Source organism: Engystomops pustulosus, chromosome 10 (genome assembly GCF_040894005.1).
Source record: "Engystomops pustulosus chromosome 10, aEngPut4.maternal, whole genome shotgun sequence".
NCBI lineage: Eukaryota > Metazoa > Chordata > Amphibia > Anura > Leptodactylidae > Engystomops > Engystomops pustulosus.
The window spans coordinates 51,027,394-51,053,773 of NC_092420.1; the positions used below are offsets into that span (position 1 = coordinate 51,027,394).

Here is a 26,380-nt window from a genome sequence, read left to right on the forward strand (position 1 = left end):
CAGCTCTCTAGCCCACCATGATTGAATCCTCTGACCTCTTGATTGGGAGGTGCTCAGCAGAGATACTGGAAAAGATGTGGTGCACTAAACCTGAAGACCTCACCCATGGCACTGAAATTTGCACATACAAAAAATGAAGATTTTACATTCAGGCCACAGAATTTCTCATACAAGGTATACGTTTTAAACAGACAACTTTACTTTTAAGGCCATATATTTTATTTGTGTAAGGCCCATTTTCTCAATGTAAAAAAAAGAAACTGAATTTCCAACTTAGTTCCCATAATTTTTGTACCGACAAGGAGTGGAAACTAGTGCAAGAAAAATGAAATAAATGTTGGCGCAATGCTCTAACAAATAGAATCTTCTGTTAAGGCTGGTTCCAGCGGCGTAATGATCGAACATGGAGTTAGAGGGGGCCCACATCTGCTTGAGCTCCCAATCAAGATAACACCAGCATCGCACCGCACCGACCGCCTCAAAAAAGGATCAGAGAGCAGTCAGCAGAGATACCTCAGCTTGCAGCCTCTATATGACCCATGCATGCGTGATGATGTGATTACATACACCTACATCTCTGTAGATACTCAGGCAGAAGAGGAAGTCATGGGACGGTCGGCAGTTTGGAGGTGAGTAATGATTTTATTTATTTATTTATTTTTTTAAATATTTAATAATGAGTGGTTGCTACTTTAAAATAAATATTAATGATGCAGTTCTGCACCATTAGAAGCGTGGACACTATGTAGGTTTCATTTCATTATTTTCCATTCATTGTATTGCTGACTGTGGGGCGGGGAAGGTGTGCCGACGGCCAAAGCACTACCCAGCCCATATTATCACTCATTGTGGGACCAGGAGAGGGGGTTGTATTTGTGGCCGAGCCAGGCGAGGCCCTGCCACTCCGGTTTTAGTTACGCTCCTGCTTAATAGTGTAGATTATGTAGGGTTACCATCTCCTAACCTTGTATATACATATGTCTGACCTCTCCCCCATCTATATTCAATATGCACAATATTAGGACCAATCCTCCAGCTTATTGTGAATTAACTTTGATCTTCTAGTCCATATGCCTCATTCCATAACCACTCAAAAGCTCCCCTTTTGCAATTCTTTAAAAGGGTATTCCCAAAAAGACAAGTTTCTTAAATGAACTCAGGATAACAAAATAACAGATTCTCTAATTCACTGTTATTAACAAAAATACAACATTTCACAGATATAATTTCAAACTGTCAGCCCTGGTGTACACAATTTTGGTTGCCCCTGGACATTTCTGCTTCTATTCCCCACCCTTGCATTCCAGGACAAGCACACACACACACACTGACCTCCTGTCGGCACTGCTTGAGGAAAGTAAAGCTACAGACAGATAAGATCTTTATCCAGGGGAGGGTGGGCACAGCATATCTGTCAGTATGCGTTATCGATGAGATATAGCAGAGCTGGGTATGTTATGACTATGTTAGTAGGATTTATGTGTAATATGCATCTCATGGATCTCATCATCTGTCATTGCTTATCTGCCTATGTGTCAGATGCTAGTGAATGCTCATAAGCTAAATGGTAGTGTACACTCACCGGCCACTTTATTAGGTACACCTGTCTAACTGCTCGCTAATTTCTAATCAGCAAATCACATGGCGGCAACTCAGTGCATTTAGGCATGTAGACATGGTCAAGACAATCTCCTGCAGTTCAAACCGAGCTTCAGTATGGGGAAGAAAGGTGATTTGAGTGCCGTGGCATGGTTGTTGGTGCCAGAAGGGCTGGTCTGAGTATTTCAGAAACTGCTGATCTACTGGAATTTCCACACACAACCATCTCTAGGGTTTACAGAGAATGGTCCGAAAAAGAAAAAGCATCCAGTGAGCGGCAGTTCTGTGTGCGGAAATGCCTTGTTGATGCCAGAGGTCAGAGGAGAATGGGCAGACTGGTTCGAGCTGATAGAAAGGCAACAGTGACTCAAATCGCCACCCGTTACAACCAAGGTAGGCAGAAGAGCATCTCTGAACGCACAGTATGTCGAAATTTGAGGCAGATGGGCTACAGCAGCAGAAGACCACACCGGGTGCCCCTCCTTTCATCTAAGAACAGGAAACTGAGGCTACAGTTTTCACAAGCTCATCGAAATTGGACAGTAGAAGATTGGAAAAACGTTGCCTGGTCTGATGAGTCTCGATTTCTGCTGCGACATTCGGATGGTAGGGTCAGAATTTGGCGTCAACAACATGAAAGCATGGATCCATCCTGCCTTGTATCAACGGTTCAGGCTGGTGGTGGTGGTGTCATGGTGTGGGGAATATTTTCTTGGCACTCTTTGGGCCCATTGGTACCAATTGAGCATCGTTGCAACGCTACAGCCTACCTGAGTATTGTTTCTGACCATGTCCATCCCTTTATGACCACAATATACCCAACATCTGATGGCTACTTTCAGCAGGATAATGCGCCATGTTATAAAGCTGGAATCATCTCAGACTGGTTTCTTGAACATGACAATGGGTTCACTGTACTCAAATGGCCTCCACAGTCACCAGATCTCAATCCAATAGAGCATCTTTGGGATGTGGTGGAACGGGAAATTCGCATCATGGATGTGCAGCCGACAAATCTGCGGCAACTGTGTGATGCCATCATGTCAATATGGACCAAAATCTCAGAGGAATGCTTCCAGCACCTTGTTGAATCTATGCCACGAAGAATTGAGGCAGTTCTGAAGGCAAAAGGGGGTCCAACCAGTTACTAGCATGATGTACCTAATAAAGTGGCCGGTGATTGTATATAAACATGTACCATGATAATCTAAGCACATTGCCAATACACAGCATCTCACATAGCACTAGATGGATTATAGTGCTAGATGGAGTAAAATTATAAAGTAAGGGGGTAAAAATGATCTTTATTGTGTAAACATCATTAGCAGATTTGAATTTGAGAATTTAATTTTATGGACAAACTCCTTTAACTTAATATCTGCATTATTCAGATGCTCCTACAAATGGGTCCAGGTGTCCCATAGGGCTCCTTATATCACTTTTCAATATAATATACACATATTTTACATTCTATCCTCTAAGTTCCATATTTGTCCTCACCCGAAAACCCTTTCCAGTATTTACTCATCAATCAGTAGATATCATTGACATATTATTTATTCTTGTAACATAATCTTTCTTTATTCTCACCAACACAAAAACCAGCCATTCATTCTTATTTTTATTCATTCAGATCTATTCATCAGCCGTCTATTGCTCACAGGAGTCTGTTACTGAATGAAGCGCTCTGCCTGCTGCACATGGCTGGCAGAGACGCTAACTCCAGCAACCAAGCCGCAAGTTGCATACTGTCAATGTAGGTAACATCTTTTTCCCGTTACCCTCATGATATTCAACTTTACAATCTGATCCTTAACTATATCTATCTCTCCCACAGTTAATATCACCAGTAGGGAATTATCTTGCTATTTTATTTATTACCCCCAGACAACATTTGCATCATAGCTCACCAGTCAGTACAAGTATCACATGCCATGCAATGTTGAATTAGAATTATCTGAATAACAAGGGTTATTACTAGTGATGAGCGAGTATACACGTCCGAGCTTGATGCTCGGTCGAGTATTAGCATATTTGGACCGGCTCGTTGCTCGGACGAGTATTTGCCCTGCTCGATAATGAGCATTTAATTTAAAAAAAAAAAAGTAAAGAACAGTAAAAAAATACAATTAAACATTTAATTTAATCATTTAATTGAAGAACACAGTGAAAGAACACTGTGCAGAATAGATTGCAGATGTTCGCGAACATCTGCGATCTGCTACGGAGACACGCGTGCAGAACGGTGTTCTCCGCAATAGTATTCGAAGAACAATATGTGTAGAGAACAACTTGCAGATGTTGTCAAACATCTGCAAGTTGTTCTTCACACATATTGTTCTTCAAATACTATTGCAGAGAACATCGTTCTGCACGCGTGTCTCCGGAGCAGATCGCAGATGTTCCGGAGACACGCTTGCAGAACGGTGTTCTCCGCAATAGTATTTGAAGAACAATATATGTGAAGAACAACTTGCAGATGTTTCCAAACATCTGCAAGTTGTTCTTCACACATATTGCTCTTCAAATACTATTGCAGAGAACATCGTCTGCACGCGTGTCTCCGGAACAGATCGCAGATGTTTGCGAACATCTGAAATCTGTTCTGCAGTGTTCTTTCACTCTGTTCTTTTAGTGAAAACATCTGCACTGAACAGTGCTCGTTCAGTTTTTAATTTTACTAAAAAATGCTCGGGTCTCCCATTGATTTCAATGGGGCTCGTTACTCGAAACGAGCACTCGAGCATTAGGAAATGTTCGGCTCGAGTAACGAGTACCCGAGCATTTTAATGCTCGCTCATCTCTAGTTATTACCAATTATTGTGTATATTATTTTTATTATATTTGTTTGAAGCCATGTATAGTTATAATTAGATAATGAATTATACCCTATACGTATCTTAATGTGATGTGTTATTCATGATGGAGCTTCATTACTTAATCTTAAGCAAAGGTAACATGTATACGAGACTTACATTAAACCAAGGTATGCCTATGGTATAGGTGGCGTGCTGTGCTTGCAACCGTCCCCCTATACCATAGGCATATCTTGGTTTAATGTTAGTCTCATATACATGTTACCTTTGCTGAAGAAGTTATGAAGCTCCATTGTGAGCCATCAAGACATTTTTCTATGATTTATATTATAATCTGTACAATTGATGTAATTTTGGGTGGTATTTACTATTGATATGGTATAGAATGTGGGGGATTCCGAACAAACTATACCTTTTATAGGTCTTATCCCATATTAATATTTAGCCCATTTTGTAAGAATTATGGTGCTAATTTTAATGTAACAATAGAATTGATGAATGTTTACTCAATTATGTGTATTTTTTAATTGAATGTATTTCCCCATGAATTGTTTTTTGGCTATAGTTTAAATTGGGAGTACTATACTAACTTTATTGGTGTGTTGATTATTTCTTGACATGTGTCACAGTTATCCTTACTTTTTTGTTGTATATAATCAAGTAGTACATCTGTACATTTCTCATTTATATTTATCCCTTTCATTCTCTGAAATGAGAGAGAGGTCATGATAATGCTAAGAATCTCCATGAGTAATTGTTTTAACTCTGCAGCTGGAATTTCTCACCAGTTCAGTACTGAACAGGGTAAGGATTTGTCTCATCATACAGTGTCATGACATTTATGTGAATTTGGCCTAAAACCCCAATCTACAGTGATCAAACCTCTCATTAGCAGAAAGAATAAAAGGTTGGACTCAACTTTGCTGAGGAGCATGTTGTGTAGACAGAAAAGAAGTGGTCCACAGGTCCACAGTTTACCTTACTGTCGTGTAGCGGGCGACACATTCATATAGACCGGATGTCAGTCTTCATGAAGGTGGTGTGTGCTGCACTAGGTGTGAGTACCGGAAAGCCGCTTTCTGTGCACAGGATCGTGTCTCAGTGTGCATAGTGAAGCCGCAACACAATACGAGTAGGGATGTTGTATGGCTGCAGATGTACTGAAGTCATTCAAAGCTAAGGCCTCAGTACTTCCTACTGATTGGCGACTGTTTTTACAATCAGAAAATGTTATTGTCATCTTCTCTGTGCTACATTCATTGCTGTTCTCTAATTATGATCATCACTTTAAAAAAAGATAAAGGTTTTATGTTGATATGCTTTGGTAATTTTTTAAAACACAGTTTTTTTCCTGAACTGGAGTACCCCTTACAAAAGTCCATCAATTGTTGATCAATGGAGATTCTATTATTTCTGAAAAAAATCTAGTGAAATCAAGTGAGTACATTGTTCTCTTATTTGGATCTCCAGTGTCAATGCTGAATTGATTCACTTGCTGATTTCAACCTTTTTGGCAACTTAAAAATTTCTGCAAAGGAATTTTTCTGTAAACGTGCCCTTGTTTTCCAAACCTAACACTCCACACCTGGATTTGGCTTACAATTACTGATGTAAAAACTAATGTAGTGGCTGAGTTGTTTTCTGGCCTTAGAATGATAGACATGTTAGTCTTTGTATAAACTCAAAATTTGATTTCGGTTAGTAGGCATCAGATACAATGACCTCTATTCTCCCCAAGTTTGTTTATGCCTATTTTCACACTTGAACTTTTGACATTTAACACATCTGCAGGCCTGAATGCAATGTTAGCATCTGCACTGAACATTGCAGTTGTGGGCCCCCCAAACCCAGACTTCAGTTCCCCTTCATTGTCAACTCTCGAGATTGATGCTGGCAGAGATTGCACGTTAACTGTTTCAGTACCACTGGCAAAACTGCCGGCAACATATAAATCAATGTAATATTGATTACATTGTAACTTTAAGGAGTATCAGTGCTTCCTGATGACATCCTAGGGAACGTTGATTTTCCCAAAAATGGTGGTGTACAGTGCCACTGGAACACTAGTGGTGGTGTGCACACACCACAAAATATTTTGAATGTTGTCAGTGGGTGCTACTGTAGAATTCGGGTCTAGGCCCTGTACAGATTTTTCAAGTTGAGCTTTAACCCCTTAACGCCGAAGCCACTTTTCACCTTCCTGACACGGTCCATTTTTTCAAATCTGCCTTGTGTCACTATAAATGGTTATAACTTTGAAACGCTTTAACATATCCAAGTGATTTCAAAATTGTTTTCTCGTGACACATTGTACTTCATGTTAGTTGAAAAATTTTGGTGGTATGTTTTGCATTTATTTATCAGAAAATCAGATATTTAGTGAAAATTTTGAAAAATTCTCGATTTTTGAACTTTAAAATGTTCTTCTTTTTCCACATATAGTTATAACAGCAAAAAACGTGATAACTAACATTCACCGAATGTATTTTTTATGTGGACATGTTTTTTTATGCATAGTCTTATTTTTGTAAGCTGTTATGGGGCTTTGAACGTTAGGTGCGATTTTTCACATTTTCATAAAAAATGCAAAATCCTGCTATTAAGGGACCTGCTCAGGTTTCAAGTCACTTTGAGAGGCCTAAATAAAAGTAAAACCCCATAAATTACCCCATTATAGAAACTACACCCCTCAACGTACGTAAAACAACTTTTATGAAGTTTGTTTACCCTTTAATTGTTTTACAGGGGTTAAAACAAAATCGGATACTATTTTGAAAGTACATTTTTTTTGGCAAAATTAATGTGTTTTTCAAAAAATGTACAAATTCTCACTGGATAAAATACCAAAACTCTCCACAAAATTTGATACCGAATCCCTCCCTCATATAACAATACCCCATATGTGGTGGTAACCTGCTGTATGGGCACACGCCAGGGCATCGAAGGGAAGCTGCGCCATTCAGAGCAGATTATGCATTGTAGGTCACTACGATTACAGTGATACCTCATTTATATAGTTTTTCATTTATTTTTACAATTTTACTGAAAAAAAAACAAATATAGAGGAAATCTTATTTGTTTTTGGATCGCCATCTTTTCGGTAACTATAATAGTTTTTGTTTTCAATAATTTTTATTGAATTTTTAAGATAATAAAACATTTTAAAACATGAAATTTTGTTTGTCAGTTATGTAGCAACATAGATACATTTCTCATAAAGTACACAATATGTATATATTCTTATAATTAGCTTAAATAGCCCAGCAAAGACCTCTGAAGCTGAGTCTCTCTAATACATCTAAATCTTTCTGACAATACAATAAAACCAAAAAGAAAAAGAAAAAAATAAACATAATGAGGGGGGATTGGACGGAAGAAAGGGAAGGGAAATTGGGTACCCCTGGCCTGGGGTGAGAGCCCGAGAAAGGACCTAAAATACCAAAAACATTGCTCATTCAGTAGAGGAATATGTGATCCAGTCTTGCCAAATTTTTCCAAAAAACGCTTCTTTATCATGTAACATACTGAACAACTTATCGTTAATCATAATCCAATTTAACTTAGATTTTACCAAATGCAATGGAACAACAGCTTTTTTCCACGAGGTTGCTATTGCGATCTTAGCTGCTAAGAAAAGGTTAGAAGCAAATCTATGTTGTGCAATCGAGAGGTCTGGTATTGTTCCATTTAAGAGTGCGTAAACAGGAGAGAGCTTAAGATTTATTTGCGTTATGGAATATAACATATTAAATATGCGTCTCCAGAATCGCTTGACCTTAGGACAATGCCACCATATGTGAGCATGAGTACCCTCCATCCCGCACCCTCTAAAACATTGAGATGATACTGTAGGAAAAATTTTTGACAGGCGAGAGGGCACCATGTACCATCGTGAAAAAACTTTAAAGTTTGCCTCCACTAAATTAGCATTTATCGAAATCTTAAAGGTGCGCTCCGCCATATCTTGCCACTCTCTCATTGTTAGATTGATATCAAAATCCTTTTCCCACTCTAGCATATAAGGAAGCTTATTGACAGAAGAGACCATCATAGTATATATTTGAGATAAAATACCTCTCCCCGTGTTACTATGTAAACAGAGTGTTTCAAACATTGTTCTAAGACTTATATCAGGAGTTACTTTCGTAAGCGATTGCAAAAAATGTGTAATTTGGGAAAATCTAAACAATTCTGTATCTGGAAAATTATGAATAGAGCGAAAGTACGACGCAGACCGTATTCCCAGTCTATCAATAAAGTCAGCGATTCTATATAGGCCTTTGTCCAACCACCATTGAAAGGCTGATGGTGTTAAGCCCGGAGTAAAGCTTGGATTGGAGAAAAGCCTTGCAGCTGGCGTATGAGCAGAAACCATCTTGAATCTTCGTTTCAACCTATCCCAAATTGCTAAGTTAGAAGAGAGGAGTGGGCACATTATAGCCGGCCTGTCCTTAGGCGCCATCCAAGGGAGTAGATCTATAGGAGTCGGGGAGCATGCCGTTTGTTCGATAAGACCCCACAGAGGTAGTCTAGACCGTCTGTGTATAAAAACCAATGGAGCTAGTCTAGCTGCATAGTAATATTTTGTAACATTTGGAACCCCTAGTCCCCCATCTATTCTTGGGGTATACATAGTGGTTTGCACTATCCTGCTACGTTTTTGTCCCCATATAAATTTATTAAACATAGATTGGAGGTTCTTTAAGTATAATCCTGGAATATCAATAGGTATAGTACGAAAAAAATAAAGCAGGCGAGGTAACAAAGTCATCTTTAATGCCGCAATGCGACCAAGCCATGATATCTGCAAGGAGGACCAAACTCTCAGCTCATCCAAAAATTTGTTGTATAATGGTTTGAAATTCGCTTCGAATAACTTGGTGAAATTTGACGTCAGGTTGACCCCTAAATAGGAGATTTTATCTTCCCTCCAGCGCATCTGAAAATTTAGTTGTATTAGTTTAGCCATGCGAGTGGGGATAGTTAAATTTAAGGCTACAGATTTGTCATGGTTAATCTTGAGGCCTGAACGGGAACCGAACCTATCCAGAACCTGATACAAATTTGGTAGCGTAGTTAGAGGGGATGTTATCATAAATAGAATATCGTCTGCGAACAAGGCACACTTATGTTCCCTACCTCCCACTCCAATTCCCTTAATATTACAGTTTATCCTAACCAAATGGGCTAAGGGCTCAATGGCTAGTATAAAAAGAATGGGAGATAGGGGACACCCCTGTCTAGTTCCACATTTAATCTTTATGCGATCTGACATGAACCCCTTAATATTAACTTCTGCTGTTGGAGCGGAGTACAAGCTAGACAGTATTGTTATAAACTTTTGCCCGAAACCCCAACGTTTGAGTATATAGAAAAGATAGTCCCATTGGAGGGAATCAAATGCTTTATGGATATCAATTGCTAAACACATAGCCTGTTTTGGTGGGGTGTTATCCCACTTAGCATGAACCAGGGAGATCAAATCTATCACTCTCCGGGTTTGGTCTGCTGCCTGTCTGTGGGGTACAAAACCCACCTGATCAGGATGGATATATCCCTCCAAAAAAGTGTTAATTCTCATGGCCAGGATTTTTGTAAGGATTTTCACATCATTGTTAATCAAAGATATTGGCCTATAATTTTGGCAGTTAGTGCTATCTTTCTCTGGCTTTGGTATTAGAGAAATATGAGCCGCTAGGGCTCCCGGGAAGGGAAGCGATCCCTCTCTAATAGAATTAAAGTATTGTACTAAGTGGGGCACCAATAGATCAGAAAATTTCTTATAATAAAAATTTGAAAATCCATCCGGACCTGGACATTTAGATGGTTTAAGCAATTTTATAGCCTTCAGCACCTCCTCATGGGTGAAGGGGGCATCAACCAGGTCTTTGTGTGATTCACTTAGTACTGGGAGCTGAATATCCGCGAATAAACGGTCAGGAGACCGACAACGAATTTCCTGACTATAAAGCTCCTTGTAGTAATTTGCGAAAATTTCCAATACTTCTTTTGGATTTTGGGTTAATCTGCCATCTGACTTCCGAATTTTGGGAATAGAAAAGGTTTGGGGACGGGGGGTTAGCCTACGGGCCAGCAAAGTACCGGTTTTATCACTTTGAGAAAAAAATTTGAATTTGGACCATCTGATACTGCGCTCCGCAGCAGAGGTGAGACATAAGTTAAGTTCCGTCCTTGCCTCCTCAATTTGGGCCTTAAGGTCCTTATCAGGGTTCTTTTTATGGTAAGTCAGTAGAGAATAATATTTCCTTTCCAGTTCCTTTCTCAATTTTTCCCTCTGTTTCCTCAATCTAGAAGCTGATTGCATAAGTAAGCCTCTAATTAAGACCTTATGTCCCTCCCAACTCGCAGCTGATGAAGTAGGAACTCTTTGTTCTTCTCTATAATATGCCTTTATAGCCTCTTCTATTCGGTCTGCTATTGCCGGATTTGTAAGCAATGATTCATTAAGTCTCCAAGGTGAGCTTGGGGGTCTTAACCAAAGAGACTCTAAAGTCAGCGAAATCGCATCATGGTCCGACCACGATATAGGAATTATTTTGGCAGAGAGCAGATGGAAAGTAAGATGTGACTGAATAAAGACATGATCAATTCTTGAATAAGTGGCATGAGCCGCCGAAAAATAAGTGTAGTCCCTAGCTGACAAATTTTTGGTCCTCCATGCATCTACCAGATCAAAAGAATGTAAAAGCTTAGCTAAGCTCAGCCCCTGTTTCGGTGGTGGACGTAATGTAGAACTAGAGGTATGTGACTTATCTAAAATATGATCTAATGCTAGATTAGAGTCCCCACCTGCAAATACGCTCCCTTTAAAGTGAGGAGCTAAATCTTTAAACATTTGAGAAAAAAATTTCAATTGGCCTTCATTTGGTGCATAATAATTTACAAACGTAACCGGGGCTCCCTGAATCGAACCAGAAATGAGTATATACCTACCATTGGGGTCACAGATCATATGTTCAAACGAGAATGGAACCTTTTTTGAGAAAAATATGCCCACTCCTCTCTTCTTTTCTGACGACAGCGCTAAGTAAAACAATGGATAATGATGGTGCATATATCTGGGACAGGATGTTGTAGAGAAATGTAATTCCTGTAGGAAAATTACATCACTATGCATAGAGTGAAATAATTTAAAGGCCGCTCTCCTTTTAACCGGAGAATTAAGACCCTGTACATTATGGGAAATTAATTTAAACGTCTGGGTAGATGTAAAATTTTCAACAGCCATCATCCTCTTGTTGTACTCTAGGCTTACCTTCGCTCTCACTTAAATCCAGGCCAGGGGGGGAAAGGAATCTAAGGGATTGGGGAACATCATACAATAAAGGTAGAAAATAATTTAACATATACAGAACCAAAAAAACATTAATTCTCTTTATCAATGTGGGATCATGGTCGAATACCATGACCCCAAAGTAGAATTCTGATCCGTCCCAGTAGCAGACCAGCTAACTACCAGGGCGGGTCACAAATTCAGGGGAGGCCAAGCGACAACCTCCCAGACCTAAGGCAGCAAAGGTATCCTCTTAACCCTCATCCTACATCAAAACGAATGAACAATTTTGTTATTTGAAAATGAAACGTCAACAATACGAGACTTTCTACGTCACAATGACTGACTATCAGCAGGTTATGGTAAAGTGAAACCTCAGGTCGTCGGCAATTTTCTCTTCCATATTGGAGAAAGAGGCGCAGTCTTACGAGGCGGTCGAGTAGTGGTGGGTTTCTGGGAGGATCGCAGTTCCATACGTCCAGGTTCCTTTTGCAACAGTCCCAATTCAGTTAAGACTTCCTCTCCCTCCTGTAAAGATGCAAACTGGTGCAATTTGTTGTGGTAATAAAACATTAATCTGAACGGAAAAGCCCACCTATATTTAATGTCCTGTGAGCGCAAGACCTGAAGTAGTGGCTTTAAATTCCTTCTTCTTTGTATAGTGCGGGGTGCTAAATCAGTAAAAATTTGTATATCAAAGTCTCGGACATGTAAGGATTCAGTTCCTCTTGCTGCTTTCATAAGCTGTTCTTTTACAGAGAAAAAATGGGGCTTAACCACTATGTCCCGAGGTATGCCATCTGATCTAGGAGCAGTAAGGGCTCTATGAACCCTGTCTACATCGTAGTATCTCTCTGGGAGATCGGGTAATATTTTCTTAAACATATCGTGCACAAATTGTTCCAAATCAACCACTGATTCTGGTAGGCCCCTAATCCTGAAGTTTTCTCTGCGGGACCTGTTCTCTAAGTCCTCAATTTTGGACCATGCTTCCTCTAATTGACTATGAATATCTGAAATAGCAGCAGAGTGCTGGTTAATGTGAGCTACTGTCGAGTCCACTTTAGTTTCAATAGAATCAATTCGGTTGCCCAACATTTGAAAGTCCTCTTTTATATCTGAGGTAATTTTATTACAGGCTTTGCCTAATTCGTGTTGAAGCAATTGAGAAAATTTCCCTATGAGTTGCTTATCCCCAGAGTAGTGATAGTCTCCTTGACATACCTCAGGCTGTTCTGAATCAGTGGAGGCCGCTGAGCTCTGTTGGCTGAAGGCAATTTCGGCCATAGCTTTGTCCATTGCTCCTTGTGAATCCTGTGAAGCTCTGAGACTCCCCTGAGAAGGATCTGGTGTGGTTATAGCTGGAGTTCCCTCAGGCAGGTTCGCCATGTCCTCATATAGCTGAGGGGAAGATGGCGCCGCATGCGAGCCTGCGTCTTCCATCAAAGATGGCGGCGGCGGGAAATCCTGGGTGGGCTCCGGAGCCGATTTCCCTGGAGCTCCCGTCTTTTTTTGATTGCCTTTGGCCATCACGGGCAGCCCACTGTCTTCCCACGTCTCTCGGTGAGCTGTGTAGAGGGTAAGTGCTGAGAGTTGCTTATAATAGCTGCTTGCGGTCTGAAGAGGCGCGGAGCTCTACTCGCCTGCTGCCGTCTCGAGCGCCGCGCGCATGCGCCCCCCACTATAATAGTTTTTGGTTGACAGAGCTGGTTTGGGGCTTATTTTTTACGAGTTGTCCTTTTAAGTGGTACCATGTTGGCGCACATAACTTTTTAGAACATTTTTGCGAACAGATTTTATGAAAAATGTACATTTTTGACAAGTTTTTCATGTTTTGTTTTTACGGCGTTCACCGAGCGGACCCAATAATGTTTCTGAGTTATTTTACGGATTGTTACAGACGCGGCGATACCAAATATGTAGGGTTTTTTGGCGATTTTGTGGTTTTTTCACTTTATTGCATGTATATAGGGAATAATTGTGTTTAGGGGACTTTAACTTTATTTTATTAATTCTTTTTATTAAAAAATGATTTTATTTAATGTTTTTAACTTTTTTTATTTAGTTTTACAGGTTAGCTTGAACAAGTGATCCACTGATCACTTGTTCAAGCTATTCTTTACCTTACACAGTGTAATACAGATGTATTACACTGTGTAATGTAACACACTGAGCGTGCTGCGCATGCTCAGTGTGTTACAGCCGGGTCCTGCCAGAAGGCAGGAAGGAGGATCGCGCAGCCCCGGGCACCTGCAGTCCCGGGCACCGGAGCAGCGGACCGGAGCAGCGGACCTCCCCCGGTAAGTGCCGCGGGTGGGGTCCAATTCTTGTCAAATGCCCCTAACACGCCGCGGTCTCCGATCGCGGGTGTTAGAGCCAGGTGTCAGCTATAATATATAGCCAACACCCGTAGCTTCTGGCACCTCCCTCCATGCAGTACTATTACGTCAAATGTCGGGAAGAGGTCAATGGGTCTGCTTATCACAACATATCCCTGTACTGTACTTGCTGTAGCCAACTTTAGAGGGGTTGTGTCAGAAGGGCGCAGAAGCTCCTCTTTGACAACTGCGCTGTATCAGGTCCTGGGAAGTGGGGAACGACAGAGCAGGTGAATACAGCTTTATTATTTTTTTTTAAAGTCCTCCCCTAATAAATTTGTATGACAGTCAGACAACAACTTTAATTTAACTTACCATTAAAAATGTCAACTTAATTATGCTGCATCATGCCATAGAATACAATAAACATCAAGTTAACTTTTGCTACATCTATATGAAGTATAAAACAAACAAAACAATTTATTAAGACTTTGACATCATGCTCTGGTCTTAATTATCTCCGCACCATCCCATGACATGCCCGATTTAAAATGAGGGGAAGTCCTCTAACTAAATCCAACAAAGCACTTGTGGGCTGGAAGGATTCTGGTGCAGGCTATAGTAAAATGCTCACTTTTATTAAAAAAGTAGTGCATGTACAATTTGTCTTCTAAAGATAGATTCATGCAGAACAGATTTCTGGATTATACCATCTCCATATGTAAACATTTTAATTCTTGATATTGGTTGGCATTACTAAATATTTGACAAAGTGGAGCAACGCTAACTTTAACAATGAAAGAAGAAAAATACTGAAAAAGGGAACCTCGGAGGTAGCAGCCTTGGAATAGAGGTTTTGTTTTTATAAACCAAGAGGGTTATGTATCTTAGTCCATCTGAGTGATGAATTCTTACAAGAAGTACTTTCAATCTTCTTTTAAAACTCACAGGAGGAATGTTACATCCCAGAGCGATAAAAGACAGCTACAAAAAGAATGGTTTGTGGAATATATTACACATTCTTCCATTGCTGTTTCATGAATAGAAATGGATTATATTGCTGATGTGCATCACAATCATTATACACAAAAATTGATCTCCTGGCTAACGTGTGCGACGCTGATAGATTGTTCTGACAGTCAAATATACTCTGGGTTATATTCAGGTTCTATACATCACATAGACACTTTTCAATGTTTTCCTAAAAATGCTGCCCTCTTTTCAATCTCTTATTGAATCAATTTTGCTCGTATGTTATGTCGCCTGTGTAAGTATTGACAGGCAAATGGAAAGAAATGGCTACATAAGTATGTAAACAAATATTTCAGCCTACGAACATTGTTTCTTTCATACTTCACCAAACCATATCATTACTGTTCTTTCATCAATCCGTTTTCCCAAAGCCAAGATATTTTAAAAGCAATTTTCCTATATTTTTCTTAACTAGTTGAACTCATCCACCAGCTTCTTTATGCTTATTCTATACAACTACTGCCACATAGGGTTTGATCGACAGTGAATTTTCCACTGTAGTAAATGTTAATCTATATTATTTTATTTTATACAGGCAAAAAGTGAAAAAAAGACTAGATTATTTTCCAGATCGGTTCTATTGGATTTGGAACAAATTGAACAAGTAATTTGCTTAAATTGTCTCTAACTTTACTACAAACTTTTCATATATCAAAAGAACAAGTGAATAAAAACTGCAATGCAAAGTAAAATGTCAATTACTGCAGAGAGTTTCAGTAGTGGCTTTTGACTTTTTTAATACAATGGTAGCTACTGCAGCAAAAGTATTTCTGCTGTCTTGGGCATTGTTTTTAAGGGAAATCTCACACAATAAAACATGATAAACCAAGGGAATTATCCATGAATCCAGGGTCTACAACTGTGGTAATGTTCTTATATTTGTTATCCATGGACTCCTTATTTCTACAATCAACTTTTACAATTATGCTAATAATTAAGTGTAAGTGCTTGATCTTGCGACACAATTTAAATGGTTAATCCCGCACTCAGTCTGAATCAGTCAGATCGTCTGACAGCATGCCCCCCAATTTCTGCACATGAAACCCGTCGCAGCTGCGCCACAATCCGATCATGTGCGACACAATCCCCGGTTAAGTACCTGTCACAGCTGAGCAAACCCCCAAAATGTCGGAAAATCCAACAACAGTGCCGCCACTGACCCTAAGTAAATAAGCCCTTGTATGTCAGAGGAAGTTGCAGCACATGATGAAAGGGGGAAGTGCTCCTGTACACTGTAACAGTCCTTAGACTCATTACCATAATTTTAAAGGTTGATTTTAGAAGGAATAACTAATAGATAACAAATATAAGACAATTATCACAGTCACGGCGCCTGGATCTATGAGTGAATGTTCGTGGTTTATTATGATGGATTTTGATGGTAGATTTTTTTTCAGTCTACATTTACTAGTAGTTATAGCAAACTTACACTAGACAGCCAGAAAATGACAGATTTATCATAGTTGCTAATACAGATGCACATTTATGGTAGTTTCATATTGGCGTATGTGCTCAGTTTCTGTTGTTCATTCATTAGGTTTTGTCTGCGCTGTCTCTCCATTTTGCTTAAACTGAAGGTTTAACATTTCTTTGCAAACAGCCCAACTCATCAGTGAAAAAACAAACCTGGCATCTTTGCAGACCAATAGAATTCTATTGCCTGCCATACAAATAAGCAAGTTGGAAAATATGGAAGTGTCAAAATACACCAAATTGGTCCCAATTATCGTCCTGCTATAAGTCAAAGCTTCAAAATAAGTTTTGTTAATGATGACAAGTAGCTGGACATAGGCAACCAGATATTGTGGCTTGTACTTGAGTCATGATAATAAGCATGCTATGGGAAATTTAGTAGGAAATATTTTAATTTTATTAATTATACATACTAAATAAAATATACTTTTTGGAATTTCTATTCATTTATTCTACATACCATAACCTGCTGTTGAAAGACCAAGATGCTTCATTCTGTTCTTCACCAATGCTGCTAGTTCCTGCCGTTCTGATCTGCGACACAACGTCATTCTCTGTTGACTTATTCTTTCAGCAGTTTTGTTGGAATGTCTAGGGACTTTTCTGCTCAGCCTTCTGGCCCACTGCATGCTCTTCCTTCTCAGTAAGGGGTGATCTGACTGGTCACTGGATGTTGAATTTCGATGGTTGTTCCGATTAGATGTGGCTTCTTTGGTTTCTTTTGTATCTTCCCATTCTTCCACACTGATAGATATCTGAGACTTAAAAACAAAACATTGCTCAGTTGAATCTCAGCTATATCTCAAAATGAATCTAACTAAATATGCAGTACTAGAGTATAAGCCAAGTTTTTCACTTTTTTTTCCCTTGGCTTTTACTCGGATATTTAAAAAATAAACTCAATACTCACGTTTCCTGGCTAGCTGGCTAACTGGGTGCATGGGCTGGCTAGCTATATACTGGTGGGCTGAAAATCTATAAACGTGGGAGGCTGTGACCAATGCATTTCTCACCCTAGGATTATACTCAAGTTAATAGATTTTCCAGTTTTTATGTGGTAAAATTAGGTGGGTTGGCTTACACTCGAGTATATATGGTATGGCTATATTTCTCTTCATCAAATCAACATAAAAATAGCAGCAAGAATAGATTGAACATATATAAATGAGTTCCATGTGTTCTTTAATTGGTGCTCTTTATTAAATACTTTATACACTACAGAATGTTTAAATTATGATAAAATAGTTGGCAGAAGAATTAAACATTTATTATTAATACCATTAAATGGGAAATTCGGGAATAAGCATAATTCATATAGAAATGGGTCCTTTGAATATAAGCTAATATGTAATTAGTTGTTATTTTTAATTTTGCTCCCCTTAGCAGAAAAATGCTCTGGGTATACACTCTAATGAAGTATTAAAATGCTACTGGCCCTTTAATCAGTCCGATGTGGATGCTCTTCATGCACAGCAGACACAGGACAGATGATGGCCGCTGGTAACATGTCCACATCACATGTCCTGCTCCTGCCTGGGCAGGTCATGTGATTACAACTATGTTTCCACCCCGTCCAAGGTTAATGTTGATGGTAATTGGTGCCCTTTCACTTGGTTGTCCTGCTGTTTGTACCAAGGTGCTGGGCCCGGCACATAGGTAACCCTTTGGTTATTCATTTGTATATTCTGGTTCATTACAGGAGAGGATCCAGCATGTGCATGTCATCCATACTCATATGTGATCCAGTAGTAGGGTAGACAGCAGGCGTTGATGCATTTGCACAAAAAACTTGATGTAATGTGATTGTGGCTACCGTATAGAGTTTTATTGAGGTACTTACCTTTTGATAGAATACTTACTCTTTGACCAACATACCTTGGTCTTGGGTGGTGGAGGGAGAAAATAATCACCTATTTTTTCTCCCCCCCCTTTGTTTTTGTGTGGTACTGGTTACTTTTAAATTGATTTTAAATGTTTATTTTGTGTGTACTTTTATGAATTTATATAATAAAATGAATTTGTTATAATATTCCATAGGCCCCTTGTAGCACACTTCGTTTTTTGTTGTTGTTTCATAATATTTGGTGTGTGAGCCAGTTTATAGATTTGCTAGCTGTGCACGCCTAATTTTGTTTGTGGTCTGTCACCACTATGTTTGGCTGTAGTAGGTTGGTTTCAGTACATCCAATATGGCCGCTGTTGTGGTAAGATGTTATCTCAGAGGGGAATGTCCAGTGATGGCAGTTACACATCATTACTATAGTAACAGAGCAGGACAGTCTGTTACATCATCACTACGAACAGTGCATAAGAGGGAGGAGGGGTTACTGAGAACTTAAGGATCATGGGACTTGTATTTTCCAGTGGCGGCCATCTTGGTAATAACTCAGTCTAGTTTAGAAAGCCCATAGCATTTTGTGAATCATAAAATCAAACTATTTAAGCTCCATTTTTGTATCAGATGTTCATATTCCCACCTCATAATACTCATATCATATACTCCTGCCTCACAATAATCATGGAGCTTCACTTAAACCAGAATGAAAGCATATATTTAAAATATAATCTGCATCAATTTGTTGTGCAGATTATAGTAGATTTAAAACGATAAAGGGGACTAAAGTACCCCCACCATCATGTCCATTCCTGCCGCACTCCACATACTTTTCTCCAAACTGGGTGCAAAATGAAAGACAATTGAAATTTTAATGGAGTCTGACAAAATGCCACATGTTTTTTTGATATTCTAATACTGTAAAGTAGTAGTAGGCACTTGTATCCTATCTTTTTCTGTTCTGTTTTTATGCTAATAATTCTGTCCATTTCTTATTTAATCCATGTAGAGATGTATATTTTAATACTGAATTGTAAGCTCTCTTATGGATTGCAAGCTGTTGCACTCTTATTGTTTGAGCTGATTATTCTTTTACTACATTATAATGTCTAATTTAGTAAGTATATGTACACTATTATTTTTAAATCTGCACTCTATAAATATGGATTATTTAATAATATTTGGATGTATTAGACTGTTGTTGTTTTACTTAAATCTTTCATGTTGATAAACCAATGTTTTTATTACTTTATTTGAGGTTCTATAAGATTTATTGCATAAAATCTTGAAAGATAAAAGTCTATACTGTATTTAGTATCAAGGTTGTGAACCTGTTGTGGGATGGACACTATTATTATCTTTATTTGGACTGAAATGAAAGATTTATGACATAGGCTGAGGGTAGGTAATAACAACAGATGGAACAAGAGAGAAACACTTGTAAAGCAAACACGTTCCAATCATTGCATATCACTATGTTCATGGAATCTGGAAATAAACTAAAGGAAATAGGAAAACTCAACAAAGACATACAGACATTAAGAAGGGCACTTATATGTGGTACTGATGCTGGCTCTGGTTTAGGGGACATGTGACAGATGAAGGCCGGCATTAACGTGCTTGGCTACTGGGGGGCCTAGGGCCTAGCAGTGAAACTGATTTTGGGGGCCCACCTACTGTTAAATGGAAATATTACTTGTACAGTCTTTGTGTGCATTCACACAATGGGGCTTATTTACTAAGGGTCCGCAGCTGCACTTAAGTTGGATTTTCCTGACATTTTCAGGGATTGCACGGCTGTGACAGGTATTTAGCAGGGTATTGTGTCACATGAGATCGGATTTTGGCGCAGCAGCGCGGCTTTCATGTGTCAGAAATCGGGGGCGGGCCATCCGACAATCCCACCGATTCGGACTGAACGTGGGATTTAACATTAAAATTGTGTCGCAATTAAATGTACTTATATACACCAGGAAGAAGAAGGTGAACTCCGACAGACCTGAGCGGGGCTGCGAAACATGCAGGATATCGGACGCACGCACGGACGCATCTTAATGAATCACGGCATAGTGCATTATACATGGACAATGCACTTTCTGTGAACAACTCTAGATGGGTAAGTAAATTTGCCCCAATATGTTTTCATTGAGTTTTAAAAGGCACAGCAAATGCGCAATGTATAACAAAACTTATCAGTATTAATGATGCTAAAATCAAGTTGCATTTTCCTGTTGTGTTTGCAATGTTTTAAAATGCAATTCAAACAGATGTGGGGTCATTAATCATAGTACTTTCTCTTTTATTTGCGAAATTTTTTGGCACATTTGTAATTTTCGTCTAAATCTGTAATTTTTCCAATCACTTAGCAAAGTTATCAGTGCAAGAATTGTTCAGTGTTGCACCTGATATTACTTTAAGATCCAGACATGAACCTATGAAAAAGTCACAATTTTGTCACCAATCGTGGTTAAAAAAGTCACAAATCAAAACCTTGGGCTTAACTTAGGCCGGTTAGTACTCCAAGAGTCCGGTTCTTTAAGTTGTCCGTCCATTGAACGAAGAACCACCAATATACATGTTCTAACCTTACTAACCAGCATTATTGATAACTAGCACAACTACTTATGTATCAGTGATAGACATGTAAACTGCTCATCATATATTACTGTATGTATGACTTCTTTCATTACTTTCAATGAAATAATAAAAAAAAAAAAAGGCACAAATAAACGCCAGTTCTGCACAGGCATAAGAAAAATTTTAGAAGGGGTTGCAGAAGAGTTTGCTACTTTTTTGTGACTTTCGTGCGCGTTTTTGATCAAAAGTTGCTAAACCCCACAGACTCAACTGCCCGACAAATCAACCTCTAATGGTAAATCAAACAGGTTAAAAAACCTAGCAAAACTAAGACATGCTAAAATTTCCTGGCTAAAAATAGATAACCCCCACAATGTGAACGCAGCCTAAGACCACGTTCACAAGATGCAATTGAATTGCATTTTAAAATTGATTTCCAGAGCAATGTTTAGAGCTAAATGCCTGTTAAGTAGCAACAACTGCAGTTGTTTGGTAAGAAGCAACAAGGGTTTTTCCATGTTGCGCTTGAAATACATTTTAATATGCAACTCAATCGCATTGTGTGAATATAGACATAAGGCAAGACCTCTTATTAAACTCAATGTTTGCATTTGCCTGCTCCCTCTAATATAGTGGCCCCTCATTTCCTCCTCAATTTGTGACCCTTCATATTGTGGCCCAGCCCCTCATCTCCTTCTGATATCATGCCCCTCATTACCTTATCATATTGTGGCCGCTCAACCCCTTATAGTGTGACCTTTCTTGTGCCCCTAATATTGTAGCTTCTCATCAGTCCCTCATATTCTGCCCCATCATCTCCCCCTCATATTCTGGCCTCTCATATTCTGGCCCCTTATATTGTGGCCCCTCAAGCACTCATAGTGTGTCCTCTTTTGTTCCCCTCATATTGTGGTCTCTCAACTCCCAATCATATTGTGGCATCCCTCACCTTCCTTCACATTTTTGGCTGCTCACTCCCTCCTTATTTTGTGCTCCCTCCCCTCCATTCATATTGTAGACGCTCATATCATGGCCACTGTCATCCTGTTATCTTCCCCCATATTGTGGCCTCTCATCTCCCCCTCATCTTATGGCCCCCCTGTCTTCTCCCCCTCATCTTTTGGCCCCATCATCTCCCCATCATATTGTGGCCCTATTATATACCCTTCATATTGTGGCCTCTCCTTTCCCCCTCATTGTGGTCTCTCATCTTCCCCTCATCTTGTGCCCCCCCCCCATGATCTTCTTCTCATATTGCGACCTCTCATTGCCCCTTATATTTTGCCTTCCCCCACCTTGTGACACCCATCATCTCACCTTCATACTGTGGGCCTCCATCATCCCCCCCTCATCTTGTGGAACATGTCATCTCTCTCTTATATTGTGACACCTCATCTCCCCCACATATTTTGACTCCCCTCATCCCGTGGGTCCCCACTTTCTCCTCATATTGTGGGCCCCCATTTTCTCCTCATATTGTGAGCCCCCATCTCCTCCTCATATTGTGGGCCCCCATCTCCCCTTCATATCATCCCCTCCTCATATTGTTGCCCCTCCCCCATCTCATCCCATGGGCCCCCTATCAGCTCATTCTCAAGCTCATAATGTGCCACTATATACCCCCTTAATATTGTAGCCTACTCATATGTGGACACCCTCCAACCCCCACTCCTCCATATTGTGGCAATTGTGGCATCTCCCCTCCTGGCCCCTCATGTTCCCCTCATTTTATGCTACTTTCAACCCCCCCCCCCCCTTTTCATATTGTGGCCCTCGTCTGCTGGTGTCAACTGTAAAAACGAAACAACACATACTCAAACCTTTCCAGTTCCCTGGCAGATCTCATCTTCACCTGCATACAGTGATGCCATCCTCACTTTGCGCCTCACCACACAGATGCAGCAGGTGCCGCAGGTAAGAAGGGGCCGAAATGTGTCAGGGCCCACCAATAATTTCATTGGTGTACCTGTGGGCCAGTCCAACCCTGCTTGGCTATGGTACTATTGTGGAGATTGTGGTTTAGCAATCTCTGAGCACAACGGGCCATAGTATCTTCTATATGATATTTCTATGAGAAAACTGTGGGTGGCAATGTTATACTGTGTTATACTGTGGGTTGAATGTTGATGGTGGCACCATACATTATGCTATTATGTATTTTCCAGACTACACTAATTAGTTTTAGTCAATACAAACCTCTCAATGCTGGAATCTGGTTAAAGTTAGGTTAATGTAGGTTGTGTGGACTAAATACAATTGTAAATAGTGCCTGTAAACCATATACTGCCCATAATGCCTTCCTCATGTCATTTCTAAAATGTAGGAAAGTGTACATTACAGAATTATGGGTAGGGTAGCAGCATCAATGACTATATTAATCTTTTTATATATGTCCACCATGCTAATGATTGTAAGGGGTTACCATAACCCCTCTATGATCTGGCTTTACACACTGTTATACTGTCCCACCCTCCCCCTGCTTCTTCAGGACTTGTGAAGTGAGCACTACCTGCTGTAATCTCAGTACTGAGGGAGCAGGGGGAGTGTGAGACAGTATAACATTCTGTAAAGCCAGATCATAGAGGTTCTAGTGTAGCAGAACAGGTTCATCAGCATAATTTAAAAGTTGATTTTAGAGGGAAGGAGGCCATGGATAAGAAATATAAGAAGATTAACATAGTGACGGTACCTGGATCTATGCGCAAGTGTCCATGGTTTATCATGATGAATTTTGATGGTAGATTTCCTTTAAGGTGTCTATAAAAATTACAGAATGGTTGTCTTATGCTGCTGTTACTGGTGAGACTGGCTGATGTTCAATGTGTAATGTTATGTTGCAACTCATTGAGGGTACAGCATATTTGATGTCAAAATTCCTGTTTTTTTTGTACTCAAGGGAGGATTCATTTTCCATTTAGTGAATCCAGTATGAAACAGGAGCACTTGTAATAAATATCACTACTGTAATAAAATGAGTAATCTACAGAATGCAGGTTATCTATTTCTCTACAAGCCTAAGTGCACACAACCGTGTACTTAAAATGGCCAGCAAACAGGGGTAAGTTTGAGACCATAGGAGATTAGGGGCTGTATGGCAAAACCAGGCAGGAATACAACCTGCTCTATAGTATGGCACGGCCATCCGGGTCAGACACGGTCGAGGAACACGATGTAATGAAAGTCAATGGCGGCCAGCTCCTGGCCAATAGAAGCTATTGTGTGCATATTACCCAAGGATGTATCCTGAAACTGTAAACTTCTAGCATTCAGAAGATGTAGATGATATTTTAGTTTGTAATCATGTCTTTATTTTTTATTCATAATTTTATTTGAGATTTTCCAAAAAAAATTTAAGAATCAACTCAAATCAATGTTTCAATGTGTGTAATTTGTACATGCTGTGTACTGCAATATTGCTCTACTCTGTATATAAAGAAGAGAAAGAGAAAATACCTGTCTTTTCCAGCTCTTTGGGCATAATACTATATATGCTGAAGATTTATACTGTAAGTTATTGGGACTTTTACACATTTAATATACTTGCATGGATCTAATTTTTATAGTCTACTGTTATGCCTCAGTGACTGCCCTCTAATCCCCACCCGATAGGCTATGGGTGACATTTCACTGTACGGCTTAGCCAGCAGAAAGATTGGTCACCACTGGCCTAATGTCATCAAATTTCTCAAATGCAAAACACTATTCTAACAGACAACACAAAAAACACCAGGAGAGTAAAGACAAAACAAACTTACTTGTGAGGCCATTTCTCGAGACTGACATAGAAAAAGAGGGAAAACAGACACAGAGATCTTTTATACCATTAGTCAAGACAAGAACAAATGACAAATTACATTCATACAAAAAAAAAAGATTTACATTATAGAGGGATTTGTGGCCACTGCATAGATGTGAGGGTCACAATGCACGCAATGCAAAACAGGATGTGAATGTGACCAGTGATATTTTCAGGGGTACACTGAGGTGTGAAGACATCTGAGGACAAATCTGAAATACTAAGTCATGTCAGATGAAGAAGAATTATCACCTTTGAGGTGATATCTGCCATTCTCTTTGTGTCTGCTTAGTATTGGAGTTAATGGGCAACCTTCTTTCATGTGCACAAGTGCTTGTCTCTAGCAACAAACAAGAGATCTGTTGTCCAGTTTAGCAGTCTCTGTGTCATCATTATGTTATCAGTTTCTTAGCCGTTTGTCTACAAAAATGGTCTGTGTGTCTTTCATTTTTGTTTTAAAAAAAATGCACTAAAAATATGAGGTTGGCAAATGATGAGAATAGCTTGGCAATAATCTCAAAATAACAAAACTTATAGAAGGCATATCAAAGAATAAGTCATTGAAAAAATTGCCACTTTTTCAAAACATTCGACATCTAAGTGGACTAGGTCTTCGTGGCCCTAAAAATGGCCACAGTCGGGGAGAAGGTGTCTCAGGAGGCTGCATTTTTTTTCATATGCTTATCGTGTCTTATCCTTAAAGTACAGTCATGGCCAAAAAGTTTGGAGAATGATACAAATGTAAATTTTTGCAAAGTCTACTGCATAAGGTTTTATAATGGCAATTTGCATATACTCCAGAATGTTATAAAGAGTGATCAACTTAACAGCAATTAATTGCAAAGTCAGTATTTGCCTAGAAAATGAACTTTTTCTCCCAAAACACATATTAACTTCACTGCAGGCCTGCCTTAAAATGAGCAGCCAACATTGTTTCAGTGATTGCTCCATTAACACAGGTGTGGGTGTTGATGAGGACAGGGCTGGAGATCAATCTGTCAAGATTAAGTAAGAAGGAGGCTGGTGCTTGGTATCATTGTTTCTCTTCTGTTAGCCATGGTTATCTCTAAATAAACACGTGCAGTCATCATTGCACTGCACAAAACTGGCCTAACAGGGAAGAGAATAGCTAGAATCGCTAGAAAGATTGCACATCAGTCAACAATGGATCACATCATCAAGGAATTCAAACACTGTGCCATAAAGCAACGGTGATAACTAAATGGCTCAGGGAACAAAACATAGAGATTTTGGGGGATATTTATCATACGCTGGCGTTCGTGCGCCAGCATATGATAGCCCCGCCACTGCAAATTTGCAGCCCGATACTTCTGCCTCTTGATGTATCAGGCTGCCAGCAGCGCAGTGTTTATCTGTATGAAAAGTCGCCGGCAGCAGCGAGTGCGCAGGCGCGAGGACAGTAAAGCCCCGCGCCCCTCCGCACGCCTGGCCGCGCCCCCCCCCCTTCACGCCCCTTCACGCCCCACTGGCGTGAAGGTGGCGGATTGGGAAAAATAATCGCAAAAGCTAGTAATAAGCTAGCATTTGCAATTATTTCAGAGCCTCTGCGCCACTCCCCCTTTGGGTCCATGGCTTGGAAACTCCCCAGACCTTAATCCCATTGAGAACTTGTGGTCAATC

At 39.7% G+C, this 26,380-nt stretch overlaps 1 protein-coding gene across 8 annotated transcripts in view; it reads right to left on the minus strand.

Annotated features, from left to right (window-relative positions):
- The window catches only part of KCNT2 (potassium sodium-activated channel subfamily T member 2), a 537,964-nt gene that overhangs the window by 37,500 nt on the left and 474,084 nt on the right, over nucleotides 1-26,380 (minus strand). For 5 of the 8 annotated variants that reach the window (XM_072126928.1, XM_072126923.1, XM_072126926.1 and 2 more), the window contains 2 exons: nucleotides 24,699-24,719; nucleotides 16,993-17,293 (listed from right to left, as the gene is read on the minus strand). In XM_072126928.1, the coding sequence (XP_071983029.1) occupies nucleotides 16,993-17,293; nucleotides 24,699-24,719 (322 nt within the window). The remainder of the gene's footprint in view (nucleotides 1-16,992; nucleotides 17,294-24,698; nucleotides 24,720-26,380) is intronic. The other 3 variants (XM_072126927.1, XM_072126924.1, XM_072126922.1) reach the window with 1 other exon arrangement.